Raw genomic sequence first — 12,788 nt, 5'->3', positions numbered from 1 at the left:
GGTCGAACCTGCATCCTTCCGATTCAAAGTCTTTGATGCTATCCACTGCGTTGACCTACGCATGTTATCGCGTGAGTGTAAATAGTATATTCGTTATGATACCAAACAATAACTGATAAAGAAATAAAAAATCCGTGATGTTATGATTGAGGTACTCTTCATATAAATATATTATTGTTCTGAACTTCTATTTTTTTTTTATTTTGAAAGTTATTTATTAAAATTTTTAAAAATAGTACCATAATTATTAATTATATTTATATCTAGTAAAATATTTAATTATTTGCTAGTTAAAGTTACTAGTGAAATTGTGAAATTCATCAATTAAGAAGTGAATAACAGTTTCACTTGTAGAAATTATGAAAATATCGCTAGTTCAGTAGTGAAAATCACTAATTTGCTAGTGAAAATTATCGTACTAAATTTATTAGTAGGAATTCACTAATTTGTTATTTAAATACACTGATTATGAAGTGAATACTGCTTCACTAACGTAATTAATGAAATTTCCACTAATTCATATTTAGAGAGTATCGATTTGATAGGTCTCAGGTCGGTCTTTTATTATTTAAGATTAAAAATTGGCAGAGCCAGCTGACGAGCAGGCTGGGAGGTAACACCTTCCCACCCTAGTCCAGTCATTATAGGGGGTTGACCTTGGAAAATCGACATACCCAGTATATTACCACATAAAAACTTGTATTTTGGCATCCTAAAACTGTTCTCAAAATTCACATATAATTGAATGGTCGTAAGTTTAAAAGTCAGGGGTCAAAGGTCACAAAAATCGTTTTTTTTTAAATTTTTTTGCAAATACCTCGTTTTCTATGGGTTTTACGCTATTTGTATACATTATCAATTTTGTAGAGAATTAAATTCTCTACAATTTTTCCATTTAACATTTATTATACCTTGAACTGTTTTCGAGATAGAGGACGTCAGAGAAGTATCTGAGGTCAACTGGTAGTCTCGATCTTGGTATATTTTATTATATATTGATATAATGTATTGAAAGTAGTATATTTATTAGGGTGTTTCAAAACATAACAAATTTTTTTTTCTTCTCGGAAATAGGTTCAAAAGTTTCATTTCGATAAAAAAAGACGCCTGTGGAAATTAGAGCTCTCAATATTAACATTCAGAGGTTCCGCATTGCACTTTTCTATTTTCCATCAGAATAACGTGGAAAAAATTTTTTTTGCGTCTTCTGATTTTTATAAGTAGCTAACGATGCGCCATAGGAATAATGTGTGAGCATATTTTCGTAGGGAATTGAATGCTCTACAAAAAAAGATTTTTATCATTTTTTGAGGAATCTATTTGGTCAAAAGTTATTTGAGGTTGGAGTCGAATTCATATTAAATTTTGAGATCCTTTTACTTTTCCGGCGAAACTATCAGACCTATTACAAAATATCATGAGACTTTTTTTGTAGACGATTTTATTCCCTAGAAGTTATTTTCAATAAAGTTTTTTTGAATTCCGGTTTTTCAATCACTAACGTTAAAAAACACCGTCATTAATTAGTTGAAAAATTTAGATTTTATTAGAAAAAAAAAAAACCCTTTTTTGCAATTCTAAAGACAACGGTTTATCTTGAACGAAAGAACCGATTTTGATAGTTGAGGTGGCATTCGACGCGGCTTATGAAGTTTCAGAACTGATTAGATTTTGGAATCAATCTATCGAGTACATTCAAAGTTATCCAAACAAATATTGTTGAAAAAAATTTACTTTTTGAATATTTCCGAACGCGACGTACTGATCTAGCTCAAATTTCCACAGCTTTAAGATATTGACAAGCCGCGTCGAATGACATCTTAACGATCAAATCGGTTCATCCGTTCAAAAGTTACAGATATTTACATCCGTATGTACGTACGTTATTTTAAGTATTTTTAACTTGACAATGCTCCGGATTATATCCGTTTTTTCAAGCTCGAAAACCGAAACGTTTTATACGGAATTTGAAACATTCCAGGCATCGAAAATAATTAATTAATAAGATGCTATTCTGACATTTTCAGAGAGATGTGAGTGTATGTCGATGTAAATCTCTCATATCTTTTTGAAGAATGAATAAATTTAGATGGTTCTTGCGGCATTCGGAAGATTTCTTCTGAAATTGTAATTCCACAAAATTTTAGATCATTCAGTCAAATACTCTGAAATATTTAAGAAATACGAAAAAAAATTTTTTTTCTGTTTTTAGATATTTTGAAAACTGTCAAATCGATCAACTGCAAAATCTAATCAACCCTAGAACTCGACGAAAGCTTTCGATTGCCGCCAAAAACGTCTCAATCGGCTCGAGAGAGAGATATCGTCGAAGAAAGAAATAGTAAAAAACGGGTTTTTGCGAATATCTTTGAAACGGCTGAACCAGTCATTCTCCAAATTTGATAAGCTCTAGAACTCGATAATGCGCGCCGATTGCTACATTGAACATCAAAATCAGTTAATTAGATCAAAAGATATCCAAGACGAAAAGTTCAACATATTACATTTTATGTCACTTTTCCCGGATAAATAACTATATAATGTACTAAAATGTGTTCAAAATCATATAAATTCTTCGTCTTTATGGTCTCTCACGATCACCACATAAAATGCGACTTATTCATTAATTTGAATAATATTTAAAAAAAAAAAAAAAGAAACAGGGTTTTTAACATTTTTCTCAGATATTTTATATATTAATGCCCTGATCCGAGTCGCCAGTCATTTAAATCCTTATTTTGATGACTTACATTGATTTCTGTCTGAATAAATTTATTTTATAGATCGAAATCGGAAATAGATTTAAAAAACGCTTGTTTATTTATTGATTACTTTCGATCCTTAAATTCTGGTTGCAGGGTCAGGCGGATTTCAGATTTTTTGTTCATTTTTCGAATCATTTTATAAGAATTATTTGTTGAGACAAAGCAAATTTTATTAGATCATTCTTTTCTTCTATTTGCAGGGTGTGGAAAAACAACATTATTAAATTGTTTGTCAGGACGAGTGGACCTAGATAGTGGAGAAATTTGGTTAAATCGAGAAAGATTAACAAAAAGATGGCGCCGTCGTATTTGTTACGTTCAGCAACAAGACGTCTTCTTTCCCGATCTTACTTTACGCCAAACACTGGAGGTAAATTTTAACTATAAATTATATTTGTGCTATTAAATTACTTTTTCTGTAAATTATTTTAGTCTTTTTCTCATGAGGAAAAAAAAATTGTTGATTTTAACTAGAGAATTGCGGTCAAGTAGAGATGATAAAATATTCTGACTAAATTAAGTTATGTGCTAAGTTTGACGAGAAGTTTTAACATATTATCAGGTCATGATATCTTATGCCAAGCATGTGAAAGCATTAGAAACCAGGAAGTAGACATACCAGTATCTTTTCGAAATAAGTGAGATTCGTGACCTTAAAGTCTAAGTGAAAACTATCTGTCAAAATGAGGACCAGCGATAAAAGAGAAATGATTGAAATCAAAGAATACTTTTTACTATAATCAAGTTCATTCCTAATATAGACATGGATTATCCCAATGCCTTATTGAAGATCTAACTAACTAACTAATATAGACATTGCACAAAGATTTACTGGACTGTATGCGCGGGAATTCCATGTGCGTGTATGTGGGGTTCTGCACAACGTATAAGCGTTTTATGGCATCTACCGTTATGAGTAATTCTCGCTGCTGGTGGGACAGGCTGCACGTGTGACGTTATAACTCGGTCAGTGAACCGTGCGTTTTACATGGTTCAAAAAAGTTTGGCGCCGTCTACAGTACTATGTGTTGCTGCATGTTTCTATACATGATACGCACTGCGATTGCATGAGAGAAAAAGAAGAAACGTTCCGACCAGATAATGAGGTCATAAATATGCATGTATATTAGGGTCATCCTAAAAAAAAAAAAGTTTTTTTAGATATCACCTCAAAAGTTTATTTTAGGTATAAAAAAAATTCTCCTAAAAGCGCAGCTCGATATTTCAAGTCTTCGAGACGCTCAACGATTTTCCGTTTTCCCCTACATGGAAAGAAAATTATGAAAACTTTCGCTATGCATTACGGAAATAGTTCTCATACCATTATGGGAACCATTCCCATAATGATATGAGAATAGTTCCTATACCAATATCGGAATCATTCCCATAATATTATGGGAACTATTCTCATATCATTATCGGAAGCATTCTCATAATGGTATGGGAATCGTAATATTATGGGAACCATTACCATAATATCATAAAAAATTTTTTTTGCAAAATAGTGTAGAAATTTCCCTCATGATATGGAGAGATTTAAATGAACCGTCTTTGACGCTAGATTTGTTAAAAAAAAAAATATTTGTTAAAAATTTTAATGTTTTTGCCGAATACGAATTTTTTTTTTCAATGTTTGAATTTTTGTTTTTATGCTGCAAGCCTCGAACGCGATTATAGGAATGGTTCCTATAATAGTATGGGAATGATTCCTATATCATTATGGAAAGCATTCTCATAATGTTATGGGAATTATTCCTATCCTATTATGGAAATGGTTCCTATAGTGTATGGGAATGATTCCTATAAAATATAGGGTTCATTCCTATATATTATGGGAATAATTCCCATAATATTATAGGAACAATTCCTATAAATTATAGGAATAATTCCTATAAATTATAGAAACCATTCCTATAATTATAGGAACCATTCCTATAATGTTACAGGAACCATTCCTCTAATGTTATGGGTAGCATTCCTATAATGGTATGGGTAGCATTCCCATAAATATAGGAACTGTTCCTATAATTAGGGGAAACATTCCTATGATTATAAGAACTGCTCCGATAATTTATGGTCATAATTCCTAGGTTGGCATAGGAAAAAATTTTATAGAATTATGGGAACCGTTGCCATAATTTTCTTTCCCCTACGAATAACACATGACAATTTTTTTCGCTTAAAATTTGAAAAAAAAATTAACTCCAATTTGACGTAAATAATCTTGTAGGAAATTTAGTTCTCTACAAAAAAGCTTTGACATATTTTTGCCGTAATCTTAATAAATAAAAGATTATTAGGCTGTAAGCCCTTGCAATTAAATTAAGTTAACCTAATATGATTTCAGAACGATTATCAAATTTCTTCAAATGTGGAATAATTTCTAACGGTCTAAAAGTAATCTTTCACTGTCGCATATAATTATTTCAACAATTCCGAATTCATAGTCTACTCATAAATTAATAATTACAATATTTTCAAATTAATATTACACATTTAATTATGAACAATTCTTTTTGTAACAATTGTAATATTTTTTTTTAAATTTTTTAATTAAAGAGAATTCGACTAGTTAGGATCAGTTTAATTACTAAACAGTTTAATTGATTTAAAATCATACTTTTTAGATTTTATTTGATTGCAAGCAGTCAAGATCTGATAATCTTTCATCTATTAAGATTACAAGAAAAATATATCAAAGCTTTTTTGAAGAGAATTCCATTTCCTTCTAGAGTAGGTACATCAAAATTGAAATAATGCTCGATCGTCTCGAAGTCTGAAAATAATAAGCTGCGCTTTTAGGAGAACTTTTTTTATTCCTAGAAGAACTTTTGAGATAATATCTAAAAAAAACTTTGTTTTTTTTTTAAACTACCCTAATATATTGTTGTATCTAGTAACTTATAAATTAAAATCACTTATACTACAATGATAACACACTTGAACTAGAAATAACAACACCACAAATATCAGCCGTAGAAGAAAGGCAAAGAAAGATACAGTTTATTAAATTCGAGATGTATGCTCTCGTGCTGTCAAATTATGACTAACTGACTCATGTCGCGTTTCTATAAAACTAGAGAAGTAGCAATTCGTTTTTTATAGTCCTTCGGCTGAAGAAAAGAGCCCGTACACATTTTGTTCGCACCGACTACACTCAAAGGTTTCTTACGCATGATGGGCCAAGGATTTCGAAAATCGAGTCCTTTTTGTTCAAAAGTGGTACAAACACTTGTTAATAACAATTTAATTGTTTAAATCGAAATAACTCCCGAACCACTGGCTTGTTGGGGCAGTTTATTAGAAACAAAATGTTTAAAATAAAAAAATACACAAAAAATCTATCAGAGTGTTTTTTCATATCTCAAATATTTCGCGAGATATGACGAAAAAACAAGACAGGCGCTTGGACCTCTCCATCTCACACAAGCCGTTGCCTAGTGCGCGTGCTCTTCCTCCGCCAAATCGAGTCAGATGCTTGATAGGCCGGAATTTACCCGAGCGAATTTGTTGGTGACGGAGCCAAATAAGCCTCCATTTTGATGTTTAGACCCCGTACACACACAACACGTTCTCAAAATTCACTATACCTATCAATTAATTGGTAAATAAATTAACAAATTATTCGCGAAATTTTGAGTTGAATATACTACAAATTTACCAATAACAATCTTTAGCGAATAAATTCGTTAGACTCCGACCAACGTTGAGTTTTATCCCGGATGTGATGGTAGAATCGTCAGCGAGGCACCTCCATCACATCCTGCCTTATACCTAACACTGATGTTACCCTAAAATTATAAATGGGTTGAACCTACACTCCACCGTCCATCTCACGGTATTAAATAAAATTAATTATTAAGTATTTAATTTTGATTAAGTTATTGATAATTGATAAACTAACAGCGCCATCTGTGTGCACGTATTCCAACTTAATCGTATCTATTCGTCCATATCGCCAATTCAGACAAATTGCGCTGGGTTTTATATGCTATTATAGGTATTACGCCGTATTTTTGGGAGCCAACGGTGATGTGCCGTATTCGAAAGTTCAGCCATTTATTCCTATATTTATATTTCTATCAACTTTTGAAAAAAATAAATATTACAGTGCTGCCTTTGTTGTAGTACGATGTAAGTTATAACAATTATGATGTTGCATCGTAATTTTTAAATAGTTACTGTGTCTACCGTAAGAGACGTTCTTGTGACTTATGACTGTTTATGAGACTTGTGGACCCTTCTATGGCCGAGAGGTCCAAGGCGCCAGTCACTTCGCTCTCGAAAGGTTCGGGTTCGAATCCAACACCCAAGCGATTATGAGTTTATGCTTTTACGTAAAATTTCTATTACTTCACATTTTACTATGTTCACATCTTAATTTATACTAAAAAGCTTGAGACTTTGTGTTATTTGTCTGAAGTATTATTTCTTGAATGAAATTTCCAATGGTACATCGTAAAAATTATGATTTTAAAGTCCAGTCCAGTCCAGTCCAGTACTACAATAATCAATAGGAAAAATTACGATGTTAGCATCGTAAATTTCACTGGTATTTTTTTCCGTGCAAGTACTGGAACCAGACCAGACATTGCATTCAGTGTAAATTATTCAAGTTATTTTCAAGGAATTTTTGATGAAACTCCTTTTAAATATGCAATGAGAGTATTGAAATATTTGTACCCATCAAAAAGTTATTAGTTAACGGATCATGCATCAAAGGATCCAGAAGTTTTGGATTGTTTGGTTGATGATGATAGGACAGGTTACACAATTGATAAAAAATCAACTTCAGTACATGTCATAAGATCATTTAATAACGTCGTACATTGGAAATCTTAAAAAACAACAATCTGTAACAAAATCCTCAACATCAGCAGAGTCCGTTTCTTTATCAGATGCGGCAACTGAGTTGAATTTTATCAAAGGGTTGTTATAAAAAGTTTTTCGCAGTAATTTCTGGAAGGGCTAGAGTCTGCCTTGCAAAGCAAACGAATCTCCAAAAAGTAGGTGAAAGAATTATGTTTATATTCACGGAATTTGGTTACATTAAGTGCATCAGTCCTTTTGAAGACGTTTAGGTTTTTAATTTTCGAAAAAGATCCACATCAAACAATAAATGTAAACAGATAATATCTTCCTCCTATTATTTATCGCTGCCCGCAACTTCCAAATCGCTCGTCTAAATTATTTTTCTCACCTCCGGGCGGAAAGCGTCAACTTTCGTCCCGCTGTGCAAAACGAAGTTGCCGCTTTCCGCCTCCGTCGAGGAGAAAAATAGTATACACTCCTCGGGAAGTAAATAAGAAAGCCTCAGATCACATGTTTGTTGACCTCGGCTTCGCCTCGGCCAACAATTACATGTGATCTGAGACATTTCTTACTTTACTTCCCTAGGTGTGTAATATACTATTATCGCTACCGAAGGAAAAAATCCCGCATAATTAATTTAAATTTCAGTCACGCACATAACACTAGAATAACAATCTGTGTGAATCGTTTAAACAGCAATAACAAGTATAGGACATGTAACGAAATAGTATTGTTAAATTAACAATATTTCTATTCAAAATTGAAAATATTCAATGCAGCAATCTAGTGTTACCAATTCAACGATACATTTTATGACAACTATCTACCATTAGTAATACTTCAGATAGTTAATCATAACCACATTCTTAAAACTTAACTATCGTCGTATAAGTTGATGAATATCTCAACTGACACAAAGAATTGTTAATTTTATGTTAAATCTAAGTTACTAAGTAGTTGCATGATAACTGATAGTTAACTTCAATTGAAGAAAATATTGACAAATTTTTTTTGTACTCCTTGGGTAGGGGCATTAGACTATTAAAAATTCAGTGATGAAATCGTATGATTTGATTTTAGTATCAGGCACGATTGAGGCTCCCGGATACACTTTCGCACACACAGAAAATGCAGTGCGTGGATCATATCATTGAGGTTCTTGATCTCACTGGGTGCCAAGATACGAGTAAGTATAATATGATTACTTGAATCCAGTTATAAATTAAACAAGTTACCTTACTTAAATGCCCTGGGGAAAACAAATCATACATAGCCAGATATGGATGCTCTAGCTATGGCCACATGTATAACTAAATATAGTTAATCGTAGTGAAATATAACTATCTGTAGCATGGTATAATATTTAAGGTGGTGCGAAAAAACCAATTATTTTATTATTTTGTGTCTCATATAAAAATTTGGTAATTTATCACGGTCTAAGATCCCTTTTCATAAATTACGTCAATACTTTTTTTTTCATTTGGATGACTATATGATTTAGAATTTGGGCATACTCGCACTGCGTAACATCCACTATCTTCCACCATAATATTATTAAAGCGAAATATTGATCAAGCTCACTATTGGCATTACCCTAGGATTAAAGATCTTTTGCATGTGGGTGCCGAACCAACAGCCACTACGGGTTCAGACCCCAGTGAATCCAGGGCATTCGTTTTCTCTTATGCCGGCTTGAAAGGATTCGCCCATAGTAGTTTCTGAGTTAATTGATCACGTGATTTTACCCGTGCCTGTCCGCGTTTCCCGACTCTCGTGCCTACGATTAACGGGGGTACCAGAGAGCTCAGCGATCAAAGCAACTACTCGGTTGGCCACTCTAGCACTCTTTCAAGCGAGCGTGGTGTTGGCCATCGCCGTTGATGATGATGAATTCTTGGTGTCCTCGTTGTTGATGATATTACCATGATCCTTCTCTCCCTCAGGGACTGATCTCGCATGATCAGAGCGCTGTTCTGTTTTTCGTGCGGGGTATTTCGCAAAAGAAAGAAAAGCCATGTATTGTTTTGCTTGCTGTTTCAGTTATGGTGGTATATTATTGTAATTGAAACATTTCCCAAATTCATCAAAAAAGTTCATCATAAAATAAAGGATAAACACAGGTCATTTTCATTTATAAACCATATTGATTTTAATTATTAACTAATAATTAAAATAAATATGGTAATCAATATGAAGGAAGCTTACTTCAGTACATTTTTTACGCAATAGTTCTTTTATTTCTAATTTAGGCTTGCAATATTCAACCGTTTTTTATGATTAATAAGAATTAGTTAGTAATTATTTTAAACGAAATATCACTATTAATTGCTGAAAAGTGTTTGCTCGATTAAAAACAATATTTCATAAAAACACTGTGCAATACCGGAAAACTGCAAAGGGATCATTGCGTAAATGTAGTGGAAAGGTGGTGAGAATTTAGTGTCGTAATTTCACAGAAGACACTGTGTTTCCATGGTGAAACCACTGTCAATACAATATGAAAATACTGCAGGCGTGTTCAAACCACAGAAACACCGTGTTTTCATATTGCTTTCACCATGGCATTAAAACCGTAAGGGTCTAACTTTTAAAATTAAATTCTACAGATTATCAATTGTAGATAATCAAACAGAATTTAGAAATAATATTAGCATAAGTTTATAAAAACTTTCTGAATGGTACGAACAATTATCGATATCAACTTATTGCCATTTCTTAATTTAAAATTATAATTACATACGAAGTAACTGTATAAAAAGTATATTAATTACTAAGGTCGAGAAAATCACTACGAAAAATAAAACATACACAAAATGAATTATATTAATTTTATTTATTTTAGTTATTGGAGACTACACAAAACGAGGTCTTTCTGGAGGAGAAAGAAAGAGAACTAGTATAGCCTGCGAATTACTCACTAATCCATCGTTGATGTTGCTCGATGTAAGTTTACTATTATTTCACAACTTTTTGTTTAGTACTAATAATGTTGAATTAATCGTTTTTAATGTTGATAATAAAAAATAAAATTTATTGGAATCAGTCTAAAAAATGAATAACACAATCCTAAGAGATATTGAACGATTTTAAGATCTCATAAATGATCACATATCCACAACTCATCCAGTTAACTTGGGATGAAAATATTAAGCCTAGTCAATTCTGATCTATGTCAAGTAAGCCTCTGTTTAGCTTAACTAAGACTTAAAGACATGTTGACCCCAACAAAATGCTAAAAAATAATATTCTAAACATTTTCTTTCTCTATCCCACCCTAAATAGAAAATACGATTTACTCAATGATGGATGTATATCTATATAGTATTAAAATTGGATTTATTTGAATCATACCTTATTGTCTTGAATCATTTTCTTTAATCAGGGCAGTACACCGAAGATAGTATCTTTCTAGAGATCTACATAGAAACACAGAAAATCAAAGATCGGTTTAAGTTAAGTGCACGTAACTATGGATAGCAGAAAAAAACGCCTTTGAGCTCTTTTCTAAATAACAAAAATATACTTTTTTTAAAATAACTATCGCGGGAAATGTAGAGTCCATTTGATATGAAAATTCCTATTAGTCAAAGGGAATTGAGTTGATCTTAAAAAACTGGAAACTGGAAAAACTGGAAACTGGAAACTTAAATGGAAACCAAAAACTTGCCGTAACAAAATAATTTTAAATGATTGGTAGGAAATCAAAGTTATTTATTATAAACTCCTCCTTGGACTCCTTAAGTCGTCACAGCAACCTCCGTCTGCTCCAATGGGAAAAATCCTAGCCACCCATCCTTGGGCAGTCAGTGGTGTCAGCGGACATCATTGGCCCAAATCAAAATTGGCGGAGATCGACCCGAGTTATGGCTTATTCAGTCGTGTTTCAGGACAAGTACACTAAATTGGTAGATGCACACCCAACACGCTAGCCCAAAGCTGAAGCCATCTGCAAGATCCTGATAGACCAGATCTTGCTACGATTTGACCGAGTCGAGACGATCATCGCGGATGCCGGAACCCCGTTTGTAAACAAACAGCTTACGAACCCGTTGCAAGGGTTCAACATCCAGCACGGGAAAACGCCACCGTATTCACCGCAGTGCAACTCCGTGGAATGTACTTATCGCGTGATTGGCGTGATGATTGCTCAATCCATTGAGAGGAATCAGAAAACGTGGGATAAATTGCTCCCTGAACTAATGTTTGCTTATAATACAGCGAAACACGACGTGAAAATTTTTTCCGTCCTATTTGAACTATGGCCGAGAGATCCTGCCACCAGTATCGGTGCGATGACTGAGTCACGGTGAATTCAGTACACTGTACGATCCGCACTATGCCGTAAAATCCCTGGAAGAAACTATGGAACTCGTGAAGATCAATCTAGCTCAAGCTTACGGAAAACAGACCACGTATTACAACCGGAAACGAGGGTCATGACAACCCGAAGTCGGTGATTTAGTGAGCAAAAAAGAGCACGGCTTGTCCTCAGCAGGAGAAAACTTTTCAGCAAAGTTGGTTAATCAGTTTTTTTACGGGTTTCACGATCTCAAAAGTCAAAAGTCCGCCCGTGTATGAATTAACAAAGGCGGGAAAGATGTATATTGTGCACATTAAAGACTTAGAACGCTGCCCCGAAGGGGAATTACCGGTCAAAACCCCACCTAGTAACAATACCAATAAACCCGATCCGATGGGGGAAGTAATTGACGATAATGCTCGCGTAACCCAGTCTATAACGAAACGCGGGGCGGCTAGCTTTGTAGAAGAATCTTGGATTTATCTCTAATCTAACCAAACCGGAATTAATGTCTAGGAAATAGAGTCATTTAGTAGATTTCCTTTTGATTAGCCTCTTCATTGTCCTAGATGAAACATATAGTGTGTGTGTGAAAGTATGAATCTGTACTATAACCGTACGTACTCCTAGATGTCGTAGATGATGGAACCATCCAACACTGGTAAATTGCGGGAAGAAATGCTACTCCTAGAAGAGATCCTGAAGGGCCCACCCCTAATCCATACGACACCCCAGCTTACCAAATCTACCACGCAAAACCTGCCACCAGCCAACTCAACCAGTCCGGGCCCATGCCAGAAACACAGTCCCCAACTGGCCGAGTACATACCTACCATCAAAAGGGAGCCAGGGCAAGTAAAGTCGCGAGGGATACCCCGTATCCGGGCAAACCAGACATGGGAGAAGAGAGT

At 33.9% G+C, this 12,788-nt stretch overlaps 1 protein-coding gene across 2 annotated transcripts in view; it reads left to right on the top strand.

Moving 5' to 3' along the window:
* LOC130668137 (uncharacterized) overlaps positions 1 to 12,788 on the top strand; it is a 59,881-nt gene that overhangs the window by 34,906 nt on the left and 12,187 nt on the right. For both annotated transcript variants that reach the window (XM_057470250.1, XM_057470251.1), the window contains 3 exons: positions 2,966 to 3,135; positions 8,658 to 8,763; positions 10,420 to 10,520. In XM_057470250.1, coding sequence (XP_057326233.1) covers positions 2,966 to 3,135; positions 8,658 to 8,763; positions 10,420 to 10,520 — 377 coding nt within the window. The remainder of the gene's footprint in view (positions 1 to 2,965; positions 3,136 to 8,657; positions 8,764 to 10,419; positions 10,521 to 12,788) is intronic.

The sequence above is a fragment of the Microplitis mediator genome, chromosome 5, assembly GCF_029852145.1.
Source record: "Microplitis mediator isolate UGA2020A chromosome 5, iyMicMedi2.1, whole genome shotgun sequence".
NCBI lineage: Eukaryota > Metazoa > Arthropoda > Insecta > Hymenoptera > Braconidae > Microplitis > Microplitis mediator.
The sequence above is the reverse complement of the archived record's forward strand: the minus strand, read 5'-3'. Positions and strand labels throughout refer to the sequence as shown.